At 50.3% G+C, this 24,744-nt stretch overlaps 1 protein-coding gene across 2 annotated transcripts in view; it reads left to right on the top strand.

Moving 5' to 3' along the window:
* Positions 1-24,081, top strand: part of MNT (MAX network transcriptional repressor) — a 39,241-nt gene extending 15,160 nt beyond the window's left edge. For both annotated transcript variants that reach the window (XM_035561097.2, XM_035561096.2), the window contains exons 5-6: positions 16,326-16,518; positions 18,063-24,081. In XM_035561097.2, the coding sequence (XP_035416990.1) occupies positions 16,326-16,518; positions 18,063-18,778 (909 nt within the window). In that variant the 3' untranslated portion in view covers positions 18,779-24,081. The remainder of the gene's footprint in view (positions 1-16,325; positions 16,519-18,062) is intronic.
* The last annotated feature ends 663 nt before the right edge of the window (positions 24,082-24,744 follow it).

Genomic DNA, 24,744 nt, shown 5'->3' with positions numbered 1-24,744 from the left:
TAATGGTACCCAGCCACTAGAGAGTAGCAAACAAGAAGAAAAATCTGTGTTGTTTAAAAAGGTCACTTCTGGAGAAGTGGTTGTATTATGGTTAATAGGCATCAGAGAAGATAAGAGCATTTCATTTGATTTTGGGCAGCCTGGTGTCAGTGAAGAGACGAGCTTTCATTAGTGCTAACAGAGATGGAGTGATCGCATCGCCTGTTCTTGCACTTGGGACTCGAGTCCAGTCGTGATGTCATGAACAGAGCTGTTCCTAGCCTAGCCTGCTGACACTCTGTGAATACTGATGCAAGTGCAGATCTGTCCGTGAGCAGACACTGCTCTCTGGCAGAATTTTTGCTCTGTGCTTCTGCGAGACAGCTTAAAATGCTCTTTGAGGCTGTTGGTGGGGGTGGCTGATTCTTTTTCTCCTTCCCCTCTAGATCTGTTGTGAAATACATTGACTCTGATGCTTAGATGCAACGCATTTCTGTGCTCCCTACATGCATGTGTACAAACAGCTCTGTAAATTGCTGGGAATGAAACTCCTGTCATGTTTTCTTAGGAAGCATAAACTACTTTTTGATGGTCCACTGTGTGCCTATGGATTCAGAAAAACATTTAAGTTTCTTCCACGTGGGATGCAGTTCAGTGCCACTTCTGAACTGCCGTCACCAGTATGGATCCTTTGTCTGAGTTCTGTCTCTCTGGCTTGCCACCTGCAAGTAGCAAAGGGCAATTGAGCCAGGTTTGGTTGGTCGGTTTTGGTTGTACTTCCTATGAAATCTCTGTGTTTTGGTACAGGGGCGTCTGCCCTTCCGCCCGCCCCTAGAGCTTTGCACAGGTGAAGGGAACTCCGACCCCAAGGCATTTGCCCTCGGGTGAGCGGCTGCAGGTAGGGCTCGGAGGGACGCGAAGACACAGTGACGGGGTGCTCTGAGACCTGTGCAGTGTTTTCACTTGGGGTTTGAGGGGGGCATGAAGATGCGGAAAACATGTCTGGTGACTGTTGTGGTTCACTGGTGCGTAATTGCTGCTGACAGGTTAGGTTAGAAGTTAGCTATTCTCCTGGAGAGTCAGTGTACCTTCCTCATAAGCTGCTTTGAATTTCATAGCAAGAAAGGGAACGGGAAATTCTGAGCTGCCCTTCGTGGGGGGCAGATGTCTACAGGTAGCGTTTGCCCGTGGCTGAGCAGGGACGCCTGGGCAGGCCGACGACAGAGCAGTGCGGTAAGGCCCCGGGCTTGGGGACTTGGCTCCAGGATCCCGAGGGGACCGGTGCCTCCCTGGCAGGCACAGCGGGCTGCTCGTCCCTGGCGGGGGCACTGCCGCCCTCGCCCAGCCCCAGTACTGGGCACTTACGCGCTGCCCGGCGAGCCGTGCTGCCCCTCGGCTGGCAGAAGGGGCCGGAGAGGCGCTGCAGGCCGCGTGGGAAGCGCGTGCCTCAGCAAAGAGCCGGCTCCGAAGCTCTGGGGCCAGAGGCCATGGGCTTGCTGCCAGCTGCCTCGCCGGGTGGCTGCGCAGACGCGCTGCAAACGAGAGTGGCCTCGGACCTGTGTCAGGGCACAGCTGCACAACTGGGTCGGGCCAGCACAGGGCCCGCTGCTGCCGGTGGGTGGAGGCAGGAGACGGAGCCCGGCCTGCGCGGCGATGGCGATGAAGGTCGTGCTGACGCCGTCCATCCCGGCCCTCCCTCCTTCCTTCCTGGCCGGGAGCTCCCTGGCCAGCATCCCGGCCGCGTGCGCAGCGTGCACATGGTGGCCCCGGGCTGCCCGCCCGCAGCGCTGCACGCCTGGCCCACCGCCCGCACCGCCCGCACCACCCGCGGGCCCTGGGCACGGCCGAGCCGCCGCCACCTGCGTGAGCTCCGTGCCGATGGCAGCACCTGCCCCTCGTGGGGCTGCCCCCAACACCGGGCGAGAGCGTCTCCGGGGGCTGAGTGGAGGTGCCACCCCCGGCATGTGCAGAGAGCAGCGGGCAGCACCTCGTTGTGAGGCTGGGCGAGGTGAAGCCCAGCCTCCTCTTCAAACAGGAGCACGGAGCCGGTTACAAGAACAAACAAAAGAAACGTTCTATTCTTGGCAGCAGAAATACAGAGCTAGCACCCCCACACGTGGAACGTCTCCGTCTCCTCAGCCTCTGCAGCCTTCCAGGTTTCTGCAGACAGCCACAGGGTACCACGAGTCCTGCGCCGAGCTCGGCACGTCTCACTGACGGGCTTGGTGCTGGCCTCTCTCTTGTGAAGAGAACATGGGCATTGTACAAAAGGGATTTAAAAATCAAGACTCAACATGGCAAAGTGCTTTTTCACAAAAGAAACAAGTCTTCTGCAGGAGGAGTGCAGCATGCCAGCCCCAAGGCTCTGCCTAGCTGATGATCTGTGCCCGCAGGAGTATGGCAGTGCACTAATTGCTGCAGCCTCTCTTCCTATGAAATCCTTTTTCCCCATTCCAGCTGGAACTTCTTAGAAACAGGCTGTTTGTTTCCTTGGCTGGATTTGAATATTTGTATCTGCATCAAATCAGATAAGTCAAGAAGTTAAATTCCAAACTTCCCATGGAGCTGTCATTCTAATTTATCCTTCGAGCTGGGTCTGCGCTCTACAAGAGTAAATTAGAATCTCTGCAATTAAGCACACTGTTGCACAAAGGAAATTAGGCTGAACACAGCTGGAAGTTAATAATCCTTTTAAATGGCGATTCGGTTTTAGGCAGTGCAGGCTGTTGTGTTGCGGACCAGCTTTGTGGCTTTCGGGTGAGGGAGTTTTGTCCCCTGCAGGTGGCAGTTGCTTGGGCTCCGTGCCTGTGACAAAGTGCGTGGTTGTGCAAGCTACCTGCCCTTTGTTCCTCGCCTTCCTCCCTGCAAAGCAGGAGGGACAGTGCTGCAGGCCTCCTGAAAGTTCTCCTAGGTCCTAAAGTGCCACGGGAAAAATGCAGTGGGAGGAAAACGCTGGTGTCTGCTTGTGGGGAGCAGCGCCCGGGTGCCCGTGGCTGGGTCAGGACCTGGTCAGAGAGCAGCTGGCCGAGGCCGTCCCCTCCCTGAGCAGCAAGCGGGAGCCGCAGCATGCTCTGCGTGCCTGGGGAAGGTGCTGCTGGGGTGGCCGGGGAGCGAAACTCGGAGCAGAAGGCTGCAGACGCAGTTCATAGCCAGGACTTCGGTGCAGCTGGGTGTTTTGATTTAATTCTCTTTGAAGGATTCCTTGCCCCCTAGGAAATGTTGTAATCATCATAGTTGGAAGCTAATTGAAGCCCTTAAGCAAGGCTGTTTTCTCCACTGTGTTCTCAAACTGTGGCTGTCGCTATGGTACCTGAACACCTTCCAGTTTCAGGGGTTATTTCCTATTGCATATTTAGTGTGAAACAACATCCAGGCGATGAGCTCACCGGGTAACACCAGGACAGCCAAAACCAGGCAGCCTGCGAGCAGCACCGAGCCGCAGCCTGATGGCCCTCCGCTCACACTGCAAGTCCCGCTTGTCTGCCAGAGCTTCCCCCTACAACCAGAGTCAAATGCTGATCAAACAATAGCGTGCTTACAAAATATTAGGCAAAGCTGAGCTTCCCGAAGCTTTCAAGGGGCAAAGAGGAGAATCCTTGGAAGCCCTTTGTGGAGCAGGACACGCTTGATCCACAGGACTGCACGTGCTGCTTAGCACAAGGCTTGGAAGAGTACTGAGTGGGGAGAAAAAAAGGTGCTGTGATAACAAACATCGGCTCCAGTTGTGCCAGAGGAATGTTTGCTCTGTATAAGCAATGGACTTCCCTTACAGATTCACAGAGCTCATCTTCCAGTCCTACTCGCTGCTTTTGTAGTATTGGAGATAGGAAATAACTATGAAATGGACTTGGGGTTTATAGCATGACCCATATGTCATGTGTTGCCAAGGAAAGGAGCAGGAAGGGTACAGTTTCTCCCTACCTCAGGAGCCAGGGTTTAAATTATGCCCAGCATCCTGCTGACGGAATGATACTGGAGCAAAGCCACGGACACCAGCCCAAGCCTTGCCTCCTGGTCCAAGTAATCACAGAGAAATTCTTGTTGCTGAACAGTCTTCTGATTTTTCTGGGTATAGATGCAGTATAGAACAGTCTTCTGATTTTTCTGCATGTAGAGGCACTTAAATAAATCTATAAATGAGTGACAAAGCCTTTAGAAGTTACACAGCTGCTGGTGTGAGCCGGCTGCAGCCTCTTGTTCTCACTCAGACTGTCCACCAGCTAGCCCAACAAGTGTGTTAGCGCAGCAAAACCTTCGCAACCGACATCTTCCCGTGGTCCGGGTTCTGGGAACGGGGTGCTGCATCAGAGCAGATGAGGTGCTGCATCAAAGCGGCTCTTGGGAGCGGCCAGCTCCTGGGGATGCCAGCACTGAAGCAGCCCGGAGCCCTGTCCCGCGGCACAGGGACAGCTCCTGTGCGCCTCTCGCCGCCTCCCCTGCAGGAGGGCAAAAGCAGCGCCTGTCAGTTTGCGTGGCCCTTGGTCAGGTGCCCCCTCAGGGGCTGAGTTTATGCTAAAAACACAAAGTAGTGTTGTATTGGACTCGAGGTAATCGACATCTCTTTAGATTCGCAAATAAACGACCACATGGTTCATTTTGAAGGAAATGTGCCCAATTTCCTCGTCTGATTGCAAATGCAGGCTTCCTCTGCTGACCTCCCTTTGCATCGCTGCTGTGTCCTCAGCTGACCTGCTGACAAGGCCACCGCTGCCCGGATCAATGTCGTTGCCCTGTGTCAGATGTGACTGCTTTAGACTGAAGCTAAAGCAAGGACAGTGTCCGTCAGTCCCAGATCACTGCCAGATGGAAAGAAAAATAGTTTGGCAAACTCAAACCAGTGGACAGGGATGTGAAATAGGAATAAAGCGGGGAGTGATTATCCTAGGAAGTAAAAGGGACTCTATCCTTTCCTAAACAAAAAAACAGCAACATAATCCTGCAGTAGAGAGTGTGTCAACATCAACATCAGTCACTGGATTTTGATGCAGGAGACCTTGTCTCATTTTATTATCATTACCATGCTGGTTCCTTCCATTTTCCTTGTGTCTGCTTCCTCCTTTGTCACCTCTGTTTGCAGTGTGAGCTCTTCTGCCACCTCTCTCTCTCAAGTCACCATCTAAGCTGAGAGCACCGGATGCTCTTGTGAGGTGAACAATAAATTACAGAGCTGATTCCTGACCTCCTGCCGGGAGTAGAAACCCATCACAAACTGATTTATCTGTGCTAATCAGTAATGCTAATTGTTTGCGTGAAACATTTAAAATATCCTCGCCTGGTCTCTTTGGCTCAAACTGCATGAAGTGACACATCGTGCACCTAAAAATGGTGCAGTTTCCCATCTATGCTAACAATAAACAGAACGAGTGGATTTTTAAAGTCCTTTGGTAATGCTTAAGTTAGGGTTTACACGTTTCATAGATAAAAGAGGACACTGCCAACGGAGCGATTTGTGGTGCAGAGAGGTGCCACACCGCAGACAAAGCCCACGTATCTGAAGTTAGAATTTGGTCTGCCTGTACTCTTGAATAAAAAAATAGAGCTCCTTTACATTCCAGCCCTGTAGTGGCTGGATTATTGATCAGAATGCATAAAACCAAGCTGTGATGCTGAATCTGATCAAGTCCCTCACCTTGAAAAGCGTGCCTGTAACTTGTTTCGTTGTTGGGTTGTTTTAATTCAATGCCAGCTGCCTTCTGTAAAACTTGCCCGGTAAGAACCTGAGTCCATTACTGGTCTCACTGTCTCCTTCATGTGAGCAGCACTCACATGCAAAGCAGAGCCGCTTCGCATTGTTTACCTGACCCGATCAATTGATTCTATCTTGTCTAATTAGCCTGAATTTCATTGCAAGTAATAAAGGCTCCCAGCAACAATAGGCTGTGGTCATGGAACAAGGGTATGGTATCATCTGTGGGTGTCAGAAAGAGGTGAGAAATCGGACTTAAAAAAAAAAAAAAAAGTGTTCAGTAAATAAAGCAAATTGGAACCTGCTTAAAAGTGTGAAACATTAAATTGGAGCACAGGGCTGGTCTCCACTGCAGTCAGTGGGAGCCGCACATGCACAGCAAGTGCAGTTCCTGCTCCTCATGGAGCCACTGAAGGATTGATTTTAGCTTCAGGGCCGTGACGTCAGGCTGCATCCGTACAGGAGGAGGGGTTGTGATCCTGAGAAGCTGGGGGAGGCTCTGAGCTCCCTGTCCCTCGGCATGCTGCCTGAGGCATGAACACTCGAGTTCCTGCTGCTGGGCATCTTTCAGTAGCTTCCAGCACGTAGCACAGGGCTGTGCCTCGCGTGCACTAGCACTGACGGATTGTTTTCCCTTTGGATAGCTTGCACAGTCATCGAGTACAAGGAACTTGGGATTCTCTTCTTGAATCAGAGAGTGTAGTGCTCCGGCTGGCACATCTGCTGAGAGTGATGTGGGCCCTGGGTGGCTACAGACATCTGAAATCAGATCCCTTACCATCCCTCACCACCTGGGGTGAGACGTACCCAAAGGGAGGCTCTATCTAGAGAGCAGTCGGTGGATTAGCTTCATTTGCAGCAGTAGCCACAAAACATGTCGTGCAATAGAAATAAAAAAAGCCGGTGTTTGAACCTCGTTGAGTGACTGGAAGCCGTCCCCTTGCCAGAAGGGACGGTGATTTTCTTGAACACTGTGTTGCTTGTGACTCGCACACAGGAGTTTGGAAAGGGTAAACAAAATTATAAATCTTTTACATATTTTTTAGTTGCTAGAAAACCCACAGCTATCACCCTGCTATCATTTAAGTAATAGCTTTAGGAAGCACTTAAGGTTCTAAAACACAAACCAAACCTGGTAGAGTGTTAGCACAGGGTTTTGAAATGGCAGTTGTGTTGTAGTCTGTTTCGAGTACCATTGCTCGTACTCTGGGTGTGCTGTCAGAGAGCAGGCACGGGAGAGGAGTACACGGGATGTGACAAAAGCAGTGATGTGTACAACCTGATTGCATGGGCTTTATTTCATAACCATTTTGTTTTGTGATTTTGCTTTTCTCTGAGAGCCTGATAGGAAGAGGTTAGGAGCCCAATGGCCCGTGTTACCTGGGGAGCTTGGGTTCCTGTTCTTGTTAGCAGATAGCAAAGGTGTGTGCTGATACTCTTTACAATTATAGGGAAGTAGGTACTGACCTCATAGCACTACAGACAAATAGTTACAAGAAAGCAAAATTGCTGTGTGCGCCTCAGCGCAGCAGAGTTCAGCCCATGTTACACAATGCTTTGCAGCCGTAGGTGTCAGGGGCAGTCCTGCTAGACGTTCAGACAACTACAAAATAATAAACGAGGGGGATTTTGAAATTATAATACAGCAACAGGAAGTTGGTATCAGCTTCATCTCCTGTTGTCATGTTAGTGTCACTATGATGTGATAGAAATACTGATAAAGTGTACTTTGGAGATTGTGGAAATACAAGTAAAATTGTACAAGGCTCCCTGTCTCAGCTGTTATTTATATAAACTGAGTAGTGATGCTGATCCTGCTTGTGCCTTGGTCTTCCCTTCCAATTCTTACCGTTCTACCCGAACACTTTTCTGTGGGCACCTGTGACTTCTTTTCTGTCTCTTTCTCTTTGCTGTTACTGCCAGGAAAGACACAGTCAGGCCATGGGAAACCGGGTGACTGTAAGAGGTGGGTGCCATCTGTTGGGCATGATTGTTCCCTGTGTCTGTACTTTAAGAAAATGGGAACTGGCCCCTGAGGGTGGTCAGGCATTTTTCTGCAGCACTAGTAAGACCAGCTTGTATTTTGGTCCACATCCCAAAAGGTCTGAGATACTCCTAGTGGCACTTTCCACTCAAGTGTTGGTTCATTCTGCAAACAGACTTACGCAGGCAAAATGCTTTGTCAGGTTTTGACCACGTCGGGTGTTCCCAGGTAGCTCACAGCCTTGTGTTAATCCCGGGGCATTGTCTTTAACTAGGTGACCTGGCACCGTCAGGGCCTGGCTGTCAGCTGCTGTTACGAGATTAGGCTCCAGGATGTGTTGGAATTGGTTGCTGAGATACTGCATTTTTCTCTGCAAATTGCTATGCCAGGGAGAAAAGGAATCTGCTAGATACTAATTTGTGTAGTCCTATAGGAATGCTCTGTGAACCTTGCAGCTTATAATGTGTCTTAGCCAGTCAGCATCTCAGTCACATTCAATTTTGATAGATTTCAATAATAGCTAATGTATTTAGTAACACAAAAGCTGTTGAGTGTCAATAGGCTAGTCTAAAAAGGGGATAGTTTTAAGACCAGTTTGGAAATATTACCCTTTGTTCCCCTCCCCACTCCCCCATCATCTTGGGGGCAAAGCATGGCTTCCATGTTGGGGGGCCAGGAACACGTTGTGGCTGCTCGGGGCCTATGTAAGATTTAGCAAAAGCGGAACCCACTTCTCGTAACACCTTCTTCTGTGTTGCTCAGTTTCTGCACAAGCCGGTGATACTGAATTTGTACAGGTTGGGTGGGTTGGCAGCATACCGATCAGCTGAGAATTACGAAAACTTTCAGAAAGGATTGAACCATACATAAAACTTTTAATTTAGAATTCTTGCTATGCTCCACTCTTCTGGTTTAGTATTCGTTGTGATTCACAACTCATCGTCCCCAGTAGCTGGCACCATCCTGTCGCTTTATGGTAGAGGTTTCAGGGGGCTCTGGGGCTGCCTCAGCCCAGCGGGGTGTGCTGGGGCCTGCAGGGGTGCCCCCGCATCAGGGCCGCCTCGGAGAGCAGCGGGGGGATTCCGTGCACCGGCTGTGCGGGGACGGCGGGCGTGGGTCAGCCGCAGAGCTGCTGGCGCTGGCAGTCGTAAACCCTCTCCCATGCACATTTGTGGCATTGATTTGTGGCCTCGCGCAGGTGCAGGCGGTGGTTTGTGTTTAACCATGGGCTTTTTCATGCTGCCCTGAGATCTGTTCTGTTTCCTCCGTGGCCGAAGCAGTGAGGGAGGCACATCCACAGAAATCCTCTGGTGACCCAGATCTGATCTGTGGGCCGTAGGTGGAGCTACCGCAATGTGAGTAACTAGCGCTGACCTCCTTACCGCGGCGGAGAAACAGAGGAAAGAGGCGGTGCAGGAGGATCGGCGCCTTCCCGAGTCACCAGGAGCTCAGTCTCCTGAGACCCGAGGCCGAGGTTTGCGGTGGGTGGGAAGGCGCCGCCCGGCTCTGCTCAGGCAGGGCCCCCGGCCCCGGGGAGGTCAGGCAGTCAGCGGGGCTCCCTTCGCCTCGCTGCTGCCTCCGAGACGTGTGGGAGGGCTGCTGGGGTGGCTGGGGTGGCATGCCTCTCCTGCCGGGCAGCGGGCCTCTGTCAGAGCTCCCCCACGGGCACGTGGCTGTCAGGGCTGCCAGCATCGGCCAAAACGCGCTGTTAGGAAGCGCGCTCCCGTCACAGGGAAGCCCTCGCCTGCGTGCTCCCCGGTGGCAGCCGCTCGGAGCCCCGGGAAGCCCCGGGGAGCTCGTGAGCGCGTCCTGCCTGGGGGCTGAGCCAAACTTGCAGAAATAGTCACAGAGGGAGGGCCGTAGCCAGGGCCCATCCAAAACCGTGCTTTGTCTCACACAGCAGCCGCAGTGAGATGCCTCCAAGAAAGATACAAGAATACTGCAGCACGTAGATGCAGCGATAATGTCTCCACATTTATCTCCTCCTCGTCTCTAACAGTGAGAGATTCGGCTGTAGCTCCAGCGCGTAACTGCGGGTTGCCTCCCAGGGCTGCTGTCTGTGTGTCCTCACATAGACTCAGGAAAGGCTTAGGAGTCTCAAATCCAGTGATCTTGACACTAATAATAATCGCACCTTGAAATGCAGTGTGATTGATTTTAGCTTGCAGAAAATTATTAGTTCTACCACAGACATTTGCTGTGTGAAGCAGATTAAAACTACTTGGTTAGTATAATTTTCCAAATAACAGACACCACATTTCGGGGTATAGTATTTACTGGCATCATTGAAAATGTCTCACATTTCCTGAATGACAGAGATTATTTAAAAAAAAAAGCAAATAACAAAACCACACAACCACTCTTAACACATTGTCATTGCAGACAATACTTCAGTATTTTTTTTAATGTTGGATTTTTCCTAACCTTGAAAGTCATGTCAAAGAATAGAGCAGATCTGCTGAACTGGTGAAAGCCAGCATGGTTTTGGTGATCGCCGCTGGGAGCTGCTGTGCCTTGCCTTGGTTTGTGTTTGCACTGTGTGTTCCAGTCATTTGCTGCTTCTCTCTCTTTTTTTTTAAAGTCATTTATTCTTTGTCTTCCTGATTTGGATTCTTGCTACCCTCTATCCTAGTAACTATTTATACTTCGTTCAGAGAGCTGTGCTCGCAGGAGGCTCGATCCTCTCGGAGTTGCAAGGCCGGTGCAAATAGCCGTTTTTCAAGTATATTTTTGTTCCAGAGATTGTCGCCCACTGTGTTTTTTTATTAGGAGTCTTATGTGCTAACAGTGTGCAAATAATAAATAGTAATAATAATACATGTTCTCATTCTCTCATGATTCTGTTCTCCAGACAGATTCCCTATTCTGTGAAGTATTTCTATCTAGATATTTCTCTCTTCCTCTGCAAACCAGAGGGAGCAGTGCTGGGTGCTCAGAAATGTGATGGTCACAAGCCCCTCACCAGCACAGCTCTTGTCACTTGCAGGAAAGCCGGGACAGCAAGCAACTCGCTCGTTTCCTGAAAGCACAGTGCTTGCTGCGTGCATGTGAGGGTGAAGTCACATCCTAGAATATAACAGCTCTCTGTGGCTGTCGTCCTTGTCTGGGGGTTAAACAAACGGAAACGCCAGGTCACGAGGCTGCTAGCAAACAGCCCGGCAGGTCTGTGAGCCTGCAGAGGCCGTTGGCACCGCACTGCACTTTGCGTCTCCTCCTCTGAGGTGTCTGCGAGGCAGCAGCCGTGTGTGTGAGGGGCTGGCTGCCGCAGGGTGCTGGTGGTCAGGCCTCGGAGCGGAGCAGAGCAGGGTGGTCCCCGCTTCGTACTGCGAGTTGTGTCTTGGTTTCGGTGTTTGTATGAAGTGTTAGTTTTGAGAGCTTAGGAGACTGAAAATAATGCAAAGCGAGTGGTAAACAGCCCGAAATCCTTGCTCTGCACCTCCTCCTTCCTCTCCTCCGTCCGCAGACAAGCTCTCACCTTCCCAAAGTCAGCTGGGAAGGGAGCACCTGCAAGACCCCCGCGGTGGGAGCGCAGCCCTGCGGGGAAGTGAGGCGTGAGGCGTGAGACGTGCCCTCGGGGAAGCAAGGCGTGAGATGTGAGACGTGAGACGTGCCGTGGGCCGCAGCCTCCCCGTGGGGTGTTCGGGCCGGCCTGGCGGGGCTGCGTTGGACGTGCCCCATGGGCTGGTGCTGCCCAGGGCCTTCAGGGACGTGGCTGCTCGGCATGTGGGCACCAGTTAACAGCGGCTCTCGTTGGATAGCCACAGACAGATGTCGTTGTGTGTGTGAGACCAAGTGGTTGTCAGATAAAAGGTGCCGAGTCCGTCGGTGCTTACAGTGAAATGCAGTGTCTGCTGCCGCCGCAGGCTGTACCTCCCTTGGCAGTGACGTGCTGCAGCCTGAGCCAGGGCAGGTGAGCCTTTGCCTTAGGGCCCCAGAGCTCTGCACATCCTCCCGAGGTTCCCTTGCCTATGGGTAAGCGAGACCGGAGCCCTCTGCTGAGCAAAGGCTCCCAGGAAAACGCGTGAGGGATGGTGGCGGTTCGGTGCCCGGCCGTACCTGCTCCCGGCTGTGCGGCCGTGGGCAGCGACGGGGCAGGAGCTGCTTTGGCTGCTGGCGGCGCTGCGCCTGTGTTCTGCGGTCCGTGGCACAAGAGCATGCGGGAGCCTGCGTGGCCCCCGCTGCGAGATGGCATCTGTAAGAGCCAGCCGAGATGCAGTTGCCATGGAAACAAGGGATTTTGTTCCCGTGGCAACCAGCCGGGGCTTTCCCACCAGCCCAGCGAGCTCCTGGAGAACAAGCGCCACCCTCACCTCCGCTGCGGGGCCTCATCCTGCCCGACGCTGCTCTCTGCACCTCCCGCAGGCTCGGGCCGTGCTGCCGGGGGCAGCCGAGGCCGATGTGTATGGAGGCCGCGGGCACGGCCTGACGCCACGCGGGACAGCCGTGCAGGAGGCAGGCACTTGGATTTCAGGCTTGCTCTGGTTCTCCTCCATCGCTGTGGGCTCGGTCCAGTTGGGCACGCGGTTGCTTCAGATGCTGAGTTTTAGAGAAACTGTTCCTTGCACCTGAAGAACTTCATAGAAGATATAGCAAGATACGAAGCAGTAATGTCCAAAATTGATATAACTCATTAACATCCCAAAAGTACCGCAGGTGGGTGTAACAGCTCTGCCAACAGCCTTGGGGACTTAGGCTGTTTGGGGACTGCACTTTCCACAGCGTGCCACCTTCCTTGAGACGTTTCAAGAGGCAGGCTGGTGTCATCCCGCAGCTCTGCTGCGGCGTGGCAGTCCCTGCAAGGGTAAGAGCCTTTTCTTAGGATTTATCTGTTTTCGTTATACACAGGAGTCAGAATGGTGTATGGCACTGCACAGCCCGCACTGACCGGTCATCTTCTGCTGGAGTCTGCGGGGGTGCCACACATGGGATGGCGGCACGGGGGGCTCCTGGGGCCCGAGAGCTCCTCAGGGTCTGCTCTGGCACGTGCAGTCACAGTAGCCAAGAGTTAAGGAATCTGGTTCAAAATTACAAATCACTTTCATGATTGCTCATTGATGGGGAATTTTAATCAGTGAATGCTGTGTAATAGAGCACAGCGACTGAAACATACTTCTGGAAAAGCTTATAATTGAAAGTGAGTTTTTAAATTGCTAATATAATGCCTATAAGGGGAGCTTTTTAATAAGACCTTTTAAGCCTCACTGATGCCAACTACAGGGTTAGCATTATTCTTGAGGCAAGCGCAGAGAGCATTGGGAGCATTATTTTCCATCTTGACATAAGAATAAGCAATTTAATTACAGCCAGCTATAAAATGGAAAATTCTTTACAGTGACAAATGAGTGTTGCAGTGTAGTGACAACAGTAGTTTGTTTCTGGTTTGTTTACTAAATAATGGCAAGTGGGATGCACACAAGGACCAAATAATGGCTCTGCAGTGAGAAGAATGGGCACAAAGGCGCAAAATGTTACAGCTCGTATTGCGTCGTGTGCTTGCTGTCACTGCAGTTGTGCTGGTTTGCTTTAATAATCCGTGTGGGAAAAGGCTGCTTTGAAGCTGACAGCTGCATGTATAGGAGGAAAAGCCGATCGCATGGGTAGCAAAAGCAAACCCCGGTATGGATTTCGATTTGGTCACTGCTGTTGCAATAAAAGATGAGATACCTCACCGTGCACTCCCTTCCTCGTCACCATCTCCACGTGTGCGGGGCGGGTTTGAGGTCAGGCAGCGCCGCAGCAGATACGTGCAGCTCCCCAGCATTGCCTGGCGTGCTCCCAGCCTCAGAACAGGCGTATTTTCCCTGGGACTGCTCTCGTACTTTGCATCAAGGCATGCTGACGTGCGTGGCTGAATGACCTTGTAAATACAGCCTTCACTTTCAGAATTGTTCCGCCCTTCTGGGAAATGGAAGAAACCGCCAAACAAGAGGGATACCCGTCCCTGCAGCAGACTGTTCCTGGGCGCTTTATGTGGCCTCTGCTCCCGGTTTCACGTGTGGTTAGGAGTTAAACTGCAAGAACTCTAAATGCTCTGAGTGGAATCACCAACTCCTTTTCGCTAGAGCTGGCAGCTGGTGTGCACAACTTCTCAACTGCCAAAAGCCACGGACGCATCCGCATGAAAAGCAGGAAATCCTTGATTTCTTCCTGGGGTAGAGAGATTGGCTTCTCCCACAGCACTGTCAGGGTTCATGATGTGTTTGTAGATTTTTTTCAAGTGCCTACGAAGTAAAACAAAAGCCAAGTTTGACGTTGTGATTGTCACAGTACCTTCTTTATGCTGCAGAGTAAGAGTTTCCAGAGCAACCAAGGCTTCCGATTTCTTAACGTCAAAAGAAGCAGTCCTGCAGTGGTACTGGCACAGGTGTAAGGAGGAGGGTCTGTGCCAAACTTTGGTGCTTGGGAGGAGCTGTGCCGGCGGAGCCGCATGGTGTTGCCTCATGCCAGGCTTGTGCCCTCGGCCCAGCTCCGCAGCATGGCTGGAGGCCTCGCTGCGGGTCAGCGCCGTGGCAGGGACGGGGCCTGCAGGCGTTGCGGTGACATGGGGGTTGCCGGCCGTGGCTCCTGCTCCACCAGCCCTCCTCCAGCACGGGATGTCCCTGTGAGCGCTCCTCCTGCCACCCGGTGCTGGCTGAGCTGCCTGGTACACGGCAGGGATTTCTGGCTTGCTGAACGCAGCGGCAGGGCTGGGCGGCCTCGTAGTTCAGTGTTTGGGGTTCGCCTAATTTGGGTGCAGTCGTCCTTAAAGCAGTGATTTCCAGGAGTCGCTGGGGGACTCCAGACTGGTCCTCGGCTGCGGGCAGGGAGCTCCTGCTGTGGGACCACGGCCCAGAAGAAACTGCAAGGCGGTGCAGAGGAAAGCAGCATCTTCTGGGCAGTAACGGTCTGAGTCTTCAGGCCTGGATCAAACCTGGGGTGTGCATCCTTCCGCATCTTGGCTGGCAACTCAATCTTTGTCCCAGTTATAAGCACTTTATCAAAGCCTTTGCTGTTGCCTTCCCGGCAGTTCCCAGTGGGAGCGGTGCTGGAGAAGTGGGTCAGATAGCAGCTACAGACCTGCAGCTGTCCCGGATACATGCCTCCGCTGAATGAAATTTCAGACCTGGAAAGACAGGTGGTTGGCCATTTGTATGAATTCCTTTTGTTGATGTTTCATTCTTAATTACTTACTTTATGGAGTTTCAGGGTCTCCTCTGCCCATTTCAGTTCTAGCTTTACGTGCTAATTCTGTTGGAAGATCGCAAGGGTTTGGATTTGGTGAAAGGAGTGTCAGTGTGGTTGCTGCTTATTTTAAAAATAAATGTAACTGCCATGACTTACTTTTCTTTTTTTGTATAGAGTAGGATCTGTTGTGATAATACTGCTGCAGCAAGAAATTCCTGTTTCAGAAAAAAGGTACAGGAGACCAGTGCATGTCTCTGAAGGTGTTTGCTGTTTGAGAACATACAGGCAAGCGCAGTCAGAACAACTAAGGTTTGGCTGACCCTGTGGAGTTTCTGATGTGTGACTGGAAAACCTGGCACCTGAGGTGGGCAGGATGATTTGCAAAAATTAACCCATCGGGAGGCAGGTGCCAGGTGGCAGTCTGTCCAGGGGGGCCGCCGATGACGCCGCTCAGGAAGGAGCACAGGCAGATGATCACCCCCCCATCAGTACCAGGCCCCCAGTGGCACCGATGGGAAGAAACACAGAGGCAGGAGGGGGTCTGCTCTCTGTCCTGCCATCCCTTCTGGGCTGCATCAGCCCCTTTTACCCAGCCCAGCTTGCAGGGCGTCCTCTAGCCCTGGTACAGGAGATCCAGGCGTGGGAGATGGCAGAAATGCCAAGCTCTTACTGGAGACACGAGCTTTGTGCTGGGGGGCTGGGGACAGCTCTGTTGGAGCCTCCCGGGCTCCCCTTGGAGGGTAGCACACACGGGCAGCTCCTGCAGAGCCCTTGGGACTGTGCCTGCGGTGGGGTGCTGCTGGCACAGAGCAAGGGGAGGTACTGGAGAGGGAGACGGGCTCTTGGTAATTACACCAGGTTCGTTACTAAGCCGAGTAGCGGCTCAGCCGGGAAATCCGTCTTTACACGGCAAGCTACAACAAAACGCGTCCCAGAATAGTTCCTGAAAGATGACTGGGGCCAGCAGACTCCAGCCATCTGCTCTGCCGCCTCCCCGGCACCTTCCCCTGGAGCGCGCCCGGCCCGACAGGAGGGCTGCTGCCACGGCCCAGGAGCAAGGTCAGAAGTGGAGAGAGAAAGAACTGTGGAGGTCAAGAGGGAGAAAGAATGCAGGAAGAAGGTTTAATCTTTTGTCAGCAGAGTGGCAGAAATACTTTTTTTTCAGAGAAAAAGCCTTACAGCTTTTCCTAAGGAGCTTTAGGCTGTTACCCCTGGAGCTGAAGTGCCTCAACACCTGGCTCAGTTAACCATTTCAGTTTTGGATGCTCATCAGTTTTCCTTCAGAGAACAGAAAGTGGTTGGCCAAAGTAACCCTTCAGGTTTTCATGGCCAGGTCTTGTCCTTTCCCCTTCTGCATGAATTTGAAAGGCATAACTACATCTGAACAAGTCTACACCAGTATAGCTGGTAATAGAAGAAAACCAGCAATGGATGTGGGAATGACTAGGTTGGCATAGATTACATTTGTCTTTTTTCTCCTTAGATTTTTGTTTTATTTCTTCCTGTCTTTAGACTTTAAAGAGAAAGGAAAAAGAATATGAACACGAGATGGAGCGGCTGGCAAGAGAGAAGATTGCTACCCAGCAGCGACTGGCAGAAGTAAAGAACGAGTTGAGCCAGTGGATGGACATCATGGAGATTGACAGAATTATTCGACAGACAGTTCAGCCAGAGGATGACCAGGCATCTACCTCGACAGCATCAGGTATCTGCAATTTCTCTCTTCTTTTATCATCACTGTACATCACTGATACAGCTATGTAGTGGTGGTGGTGTTGGGAGTCTTCATTTAGCACTATCGCAGTTTCTTTGCATTCAGAATTAAGTAAAAGGTTTTCAAGTGTTTTGTAATCATTGATGCTGGTCTAATAAAATACTTCTACTTGTGTAAAGTATACTGAAAATCATGCATCAACAATGTTAGGTAAACACTAAGTGCAGGTTTGCACAGTCAGTCTGCTAGTATCTCGCATGAAGCTCCCTGCTCTCAAAATGTAGTTTCCCTCTTGCACAGCTGTGCACCGCTGCTCAGTAGAACTGATTGGTGTGTAAGCATCTTGATGTATTTGTGCATGGAGGTGGGAAGGTGTTCAGCCATGCAGAGAAGAAGGAATTGGTACAGGAGAGATCACCAGAGCATTTGACCAACTAAATGAGCCTTCACGTTGCACGAGAAGGATTCACTATGAAGATAAAATGATACTAATGAAAATCGAGTGTGCTGTTCCCAGTAAGAAGTTCCTGTGAGGTAGGAGAGTGCATGCTTTTCTCCGTACCAGTGATCTGCAGCAGGAAGAATAGGCAGTCGTGGATGGACAGTGCTTTGCTTTCCAGGGATCGGGAGGGGGTAGCAGTTCATAACTATTTGCAGCAACTCCTTCAAATCATAACAGCATTTGCTCTCGGTGCTCCAGGCAGACGATACAGCAGGTTCCAGAAAGGGAAAACATGAACTTTCTGGTTCATTCAGAGTCCTCTATTGGGTTCATCACCTTTGAACATGCTCTCAACCATCTCCAGGTGGAAGCTGAGAGTAGGGGTGCTTTGTAAATAGGGGCATCAGCCGGCCTCAGCTGAAAATGATGTCTTCAAGCTACTACTAACCACAGCGCTTGCAAAAGGGAAGTACGTTCCCTGGTTTTCCTGCTGCTTCCATATCTTCTGAGATTTTTAGTCTACTGCATGGCTGTCTTCAGAGCATGCAGTGCAAGATGCCCTGCTCACGATCCTCATCTCCTTAGGGTCAGTATTGCCTCATTAATTTGTGGGCTGAATGGAGACTCCTTTTTCCAGAACCAGGCTGAGGAACTTGCTGCCATGTTTCTTCATCGGTGTTTCCTTCCTGCTCTGGGAGCAGAAGGGGTAGTTCCAAGTGGTAGAACAACTTGCCAGGATAAGAAATCCTGTTCTCTTTGCACACAGAGCACTCCTAATCCCAGGTTGTCTGTCTGCCTCTGCTCAAGTTGCTTCCCTTGCCTGCCAAGTGAGATCTCTCAGCCTTTTGTGGGCACCCCTCTCTGGGATGAGAGCCTGGCTCCATGTCCTTGGCCCACACGCAGAGAAGAGAGGGGTGTGCCACCCCACTGGGGCTCAGTGGAGCCTGCTGTGCTGTGCTGCCCTTCCATAGCTCAGCATCTCCTCCTGCTGCCATCTCTTCTGCTTGTGCTGCCATGTAGGAGAGGCTGGTTAGCCCAGTTGATTCTCTGCTTTCTTTTTTATGGGAGTTTCTTCCTTTCATTTTTTTTCCAGAGGGTGAAGACAACATGGATGAAGACATGGAAGATGACAGGCCAGTGAACTCATTACCAAAACTAACCCAGCGCCAGCACCCAGAGCTCCTGAAAGCCGTCCCTTCAAATGCTGCTTCCCATCACCCAGCAGTTTTGCCTCAGCACCTGTCTATCCAGCAGAAGCAAACCCCGGCCCACGCACAGCCTCCCATCCAGACACAAGCACTGGTCCAGCCGCAGGCGATCGTCCCAGCACAGACTCACATCGTGGCGGCTTCGACAGTGCAATCGACTGTTATTGCCCACACCGCCACTACCCACGCTTCGGTCATTCAGACTGTCAACCATGTGATTCAGGGTCCACAGACCAAGCACATTGCTCACATTGCACCTTCCACGTCCAGCCCTGTGCAACTTACCACTGCTGCTCAGCCTATCGGCCACATCACTGTGCACCCAGCCACCATCAACCACATGGCCCACCTCGGCCAGCAGCTGCCCATCTACCCTCAGCCCGTGGCCGTCAGCCAGCCTGTGGTGAGCCACATCGCTCACACTATCTCTCACCAGCAAGTGAATGGAACCACAAGCCTTGGCCAGCAAGCGGTGATGGCCAAGCCTGCTGTAGGAACCCAAGTTGTCCATCACCCGCAGTTGGTTGGGCAGACGGTCCTAAACCCGGTGACTATGGTGACCATGCCATCATTCCCAGTGAGCACACTGAAGCTGGCCTAGAGAGGATCGTCCGATGGCAAAGTCGTTGTTGGGAACCTTTCCTAAACTCCATACATTCCAACCACGTCCGACTCCGCGGGAGGGAAGTGCAGAAAACTCAGAGTGGCGGGGTGCGCGGGGCTGGGGCTGGCTCAGCCGCCCAGCCACGAGCCTGCCGGTGATAGCGAGACGGGGCCGCTCTGCACTTGAGTTTTGCTAATCCGAGAAAACTTCAAAGACAGTTGTTCATGGTGATTTTTTTTCCTTTTATGTGTAATCAGTGAAATATGGATATGATGTTCTTAAGACTTTAATTTTCCCCTTTTATGTGTTGCTTCTTTGTAGAATAAAATTGCTGATCTCTTTATTGAGACATTGCGTAGAATGGGAAAAAATCATAGAAGTCTATATTTATATATATGTGTGTATGTGTGTGTATATATATGTATATACATATATATATAAATATAACATTTGAAGAAGGCCTTTTGTAAGGTTGATTATTTTGCAGGATTATTAGACAAAATTCATTTTTGGAGGAAGAAGACAGAGTGTCCTCTCTAAACAAGAAACTTTAAGATAGATGGTTTGGTGGACCAGGGTACATATACAGTGACAAAAAAAAATGCGTTGAAGGTATTTCCCGTCAATATATTATATTTCAAAAAAACATCTAAAATCACTGTGACTTGTTATGGCATTTCAAGGAAATTCTCTGTCCTACCTACTGAAAGGAAAAAGGCAAAGACGCCAGGAGGCCTGCATGGATGATCAAGAAGCTCCTGGACAAACTCAAACATAAAAAGGAAGCCTACAGAGGGTGGAAGGAAGGACAGGTAGCCTGGGAGGAATACAGAGGAATTGTCTGAGCAGCCGGAGATCAGTTTAGGAGAGCTAAAGCCCTGTTAGAATTAAATCTGGCCAGGGACATTAAGGGCAACAAGAAAAGTTCTGTAGATACATTGGTGATAAAAGGAAGACGAGGGAAAATGTGGGCCCTCTCCAGAAGGAATCGGGAGACCTTGAAGGTTGAGGCACTCAGTGACTTTTTTGCCTCAGTCTTCACCGGCAGGAGCTCTAGCCATGCTGTCCAAGTCCCAGAAGGCAAAGGCAGGGACTGGGAGGATGAAGAACTGCCCAGTGTAGGAGAAGATCAGGTTCGAGACCAGCTAAGGAACCTGAAGGTGCACAAGTCCTGGGACTTGATGAGGTACATCCATGAGTCCTGAGGGAACTGGCAGATGAAGTTGCTAAGCCACTATCCATCATATTTGAGAAGCTGTGGGAGTCTGGTGAAGTTCCCACTGACTGGAAGAGGGGGAACATAACCCCCATTTTTAAAATGGGAAAAAGGAAGACCCAGGGAGCTACAGGCCAGTCAGTCTCACCTCTGTGCCCAGCAAGATCATGGAGCAGATCCTCCTGGAAATAATGCTAAGGCACGTGGAAAACAAGGAGGTGATTGGTGACAGCCAGCGTGGCTTCACTAGGGGCTAATTGTGCCTGACAAACCTGGTGGCCTTCTGTGATGGGGTTACAGCGTTGGTGGATAAGGGAAGAGCAACTGACATCATCTACCTGGACTTGTGCAAAGCATTTGGCACTGTCCCACACAATGTCCTTGTCTATAAACTGGAGAGACATAGCTTTGATGGATGGATCACTTGGTGATGAAGGAATTGGATATGGATGGGCATGCTCAAGGAGTTATGGTGAGCAGCTTGATGTCCAAGCTGAGAACAGCAATGAGTGGTGTTCCTCGGGGGGAGTACTAGGACTGGTGCTGTTTAACATCTTTGTCGGCAACATGAACAGTGGGATCGAGTGCACCCTCAGCAAGTCTGCCAACAACCCCAAGCTGAGTGGTGCGGCCGACACGCTGCAGGGAAGGGATGGCATCCAGAGGGACCTGGGCAGGCTGAGAGGTGGGCCTGGGCGAACCTCGTGAGGTTCAACAAGGCCGAGCGCAAGGTCCTGCATTTGGTTTAGGGCAGTCCCAAGCACAAACACAGGCTGGGTGGAGAATGGATTGAGATCAGCCCTGAGGAGAAGGACCTGGGGGTTCTGGTGGACGAGAAGCTCGACATGAGCCGGCAATGCACTTGCAGCCCAGAAAGCCAGCCGTACCCTGGGCTGCACCAAAAGCAATGTGGGCAGCAGGGCGAGGGAGGGGATTGTCCCCCTCTGCTCTGCTCTCATGAGACCCCACCTGGAGCCTGCGTTCAGCTCAGGCCCCCAGCACAAGAAGGACATGGACCTGTTGGAGTGGGTCCAGAGGAAGGACACGAAGATGATCAAGGGGCTGTGGGCAACCTGATCTAGTGGGACATGTCCCTGGCCATGGCAGGGGGGTTGGAACTGGATGATCTTTAAGGTCCCTTCCAACCCAAACTATTCTATGGTTCTTTGAATACACAACCGGACTTCATTTGTTGCAGTTTTATAAATGACTTGATTTTTATAGCTATGTCAAAAAAAAAAAAAGTTTTTTATTATTTTAATGAATGACAGTGTTTTGTTCGGACGTTTTTGGTGGGGTTTGTTTTCTGGTTTGGCTTGGTTTTGCTAATGCAATAATTGGTTTTGCAGAACTCCGTGCTTGGCCCTCCCAGTTTCAGGATTCCTTGTGCCAGTCCCAAGCCCCAGGTTTCTTGTTTTTTTTTTTTTTTTTTTTTTTTTTTTTTTTTTACAGAGGCAGACACTTTGTGCTAGCAACTTGCAATGTGTTCATCTGGCCTGATAGAATGGAATTTGGGACAAGAAGACCAACGGAAATTGAATTGATTTGCTGCATGGGTTACTTTTCTTTGTTAGTTTGTTCCTGAACTGACCACACTTTAGTGTGGAAGTTAATGGATTAGAGAAGGGATAAATGTGCATGTGATATCTTCCAAAGTGCAAGCAATTTTGACATCTTTTTTTCTTTTGGGGAAAAAAATAGTCGTGTGTAGGATAACAGTATAGTCCACAAACTCAGTATGCATATCCTGACAGTGAGTCTTACAGACTACAGTGAGACGTGCACCAAAGAAACCCCACATCCTAAGTAACCATCTTGTTCCATCTTTTCTGGTAGCGAGGTCAGATCTCATTGCAGTTAATGGCAAACTCCCAATGAGGTGAGGGATACTGATTGCTGGTCCCTGCCAGGCTGCCTGGGAGGTTGCTTTGGATGTGTTTTATTGCTGACTGAATATTCTGCTCCTTGCACTGTTCTGTCTGTATTGCTACTGTTCATGATCTTTCTGTTCCTTGCACCATTTTGCATGTAGTATTACTATTAACGTTCTATTTTCCATCTTCCTCTCTTCCTAAAACCAAAAACTCTGCAGTCCTTAATGCAGGTAAAATTCCTGTTGTAGCCAGGGGACGTTCTCCTTGAGGCAGGATGAGAGGATGGTCCCTCCTAGCATCCAACCAGTTACACTTCGGAAATGACACCCATTCAGAGGAGGAGGTAAGATGGGGTTGAGCAGTCATGAGACCACCTTCACTGTGCTAGCCAGCTAAATCTACTTTTGAGTTAAGATCTTCCACAGGAAAACTTGATCTGTAGTCTGTCCAAAATGCCTGTCAGCTCCAGCAGAACTTTAGCTTGGTTGTGGACTGCTGTTAACAGTGGCAGGGGTAAATTAAAAAAAGCTTGCCAGTTCTAGACTGTCCATACTATAGTTGAAACTGTGCTGGAGGTGGCAGTAATTACTGCAAACAGAAATCAAGTGTGACTGTGCCTTCTGAGCAGTCATGGCTGAAAATTGCATTAAATCTGTATTTATTAAGCTGTGGGTTGCTCAGTAGTTAGTACTGGTTTTGTTTGTTTTTTCTTTCCTTGCATCCTCAAGTCCAGGAAGCTTTTGCTCATGTTGCTAGCACAGTTTCTACAGCAGAATGGACAAATCTTTAAGGATTCCTTATCCTTGAACCACATTTAAATAGGTTGTTCATTCTCACATTTAGTCTGCCATTAATGCTATGGGGAAAAGGGAGTCACCAGAGCTTTATTGTCTCCCTTGTACATTCAGGTGCTTGGCCAAGAGAGCTATGTTTTGTGTGCCAGTGAGAGCCTTTAGGTGGTATTTCTGGAGATGGGTGTTTGAAACCAGGACAGTTATTCTTCATCAGAGACACTTGAAAAAGGAGTATTTGCAGCAGGGTCATCTCCCTTCCTAGGCAGAACTGCATGGCTTTGTCTTCTGCAGCTGTGTTAGGAGGAGGAGGAAGCAGCTTTCTGTCATTCTTTCCTGTTCCAATTCATGGAGCCATGCAAAATAACAAAATCAAGGCAGAAAGTCTAATTTCTGGCCAACAATGGCTGAGCTTATTGAAGAAGAAAAATCCCTGCTTGGGAAGTGGAGCTTAGCAGTGCATGGCTGCTGCGAGCACAACAGCAAATGGGCACCGAGAGTGAGCCCCCTCCTCCCCAGGACATCGTTCCCCTTTTGGAGGTGTTGACAGGGAGGTACAGCAGCAATATTTACACGTTTGTCCTGCGCTTTTTACATGCAGTTTTGAATGATGGCCTGCTTTCTGCATTGAAAACTTAGCTCCCACCTTAATTCCATTGGCTTCTTATCCCAGGAGAGCTGGTACTGGGTCACTAGCAGTGACACAGACACACAGTTACTCCTAAATTGTGCAGAGTACCCTGTCAGTGTTTCCACAGTAAAATATGTAGGAGATTGAGAGAAGGGTTCCCATTTTATTTGATACAGACAGAAGAGCTTTCTGGTGGATTAATGGCCTTTACCGTATGGACATGTGATCCCACTGACCTCTTCATCCTTTACTCCATTATGGTTTGAAGGTATCAGTGTCACTAGCCCTGCTCACATGTAAGTCCTGCTTTTACCACTTTTCCTCTCTCCCTTGGCTTTCTGTGACTAGTTAAAGTCTGAACCTTTCCTCAGTGTTAAACTCCACCTGAAGAAAGGCTTGTCCTTCCACCCAGCCAGCCCGTGAGCTTGTCCAGATGTCACGGGTCATCCCTGCTCGCATTTGCCTTCTCCACAGCTACCAGAAACATTTCTTTGTTTTTGTTCATTTGTGTTTTACAGTCAGCAAACTTCTTTCTGTTCTGTGGGGAAAAGAACAAACCACAGCCCTTCTTTCCTCACAGCTGTCATTCCTGCTCAGAAACTTCAGATTTATGCTAATGCTCTTAGAAATCATGTTCAGTACTGTATAACAAGGGGCACTTTAGAAATGTCTCTCCTCCTTTGATATATGTGTTTTCCCTATGGAGAAAGCTATATATAAATATATATATATGTACACTTTGGGATTCAGAAGATCTAATTTGTCCCAAAAAAATCAATAAATATGAAGTTTACAAGAAATCTTTTCTGTTGTTGAATAATATTAGTTACTGGTAACCATACCACAGGAAAAAAGAAAAAAGAAAAAAAGAAAATGAGTTCTCAATGTAGTAGTTTTGAGAAGGCTTTTCTGTCCTTTTCAAGCCTGACTCAGCCTGTAAGTTGGTGGAAATGTTTCCAGCACTTTGGCAGGCTTTGGCCAGTCACCTGCAGCGCTGTTTCCTGACCCTGCAGCCTGTGTGCTCGCCATGGTTCATCTAACGCCACTGCTAGCAAAAATGTGCTCAGAAGCTTGATCTGTGCTTAAACCTTCAGTCAACACAGCCATGTTCATTTGAAATACACACCAACAGGCCTGTGTGAGCAAAAACTGTGCTGCAGTTGCTGCATAAAAAAAAAACTGCAGCTGCAGTTGCACATAAAAATACTCTTTTGCTTCCATAGCTTGCCCTGGCTGGGGAGCAGATGGTGTGGTCCCAGTGGGAGAGCTGTGCCTGCGCTGAGGAGCTCCCGGGGAGCCCCTGCACTGAGCTGGAGTGGGTGGCCAAGAGCAGTCCGCAGGTCAGGTACCTCCAGGTCTTTGGTTCAGTCTGATTTCTGGCTTTCACCTGCCAAGTGAATGCAGACAAAGGGGAATAAAACCAGACGGTTACTTCAGAATTATTCTGGAAA

This window comes from Cygnus atratus, chromosome 20 (genome assembly GCF_013377495.2).
Source record: "Cygnus atratus isolate AKBS03 ecotype Queensland, Australia chromosome 20, CAtr_DNAZoo_HiC_assembly, whole genome shotgun sequence".
Taxonomy (NCBI): domain Eukaryota; kingdom Metazoa; phylum Chordata; class Aves; order Anseriformes; family Anatidae; genus Cygnus; species Cygnus atratus.
The sequence above is the reverse complement of the archived record's forward strand: the minus strand, read 5'-3'. Positions and strand labels throughout refer to the sequence as shown.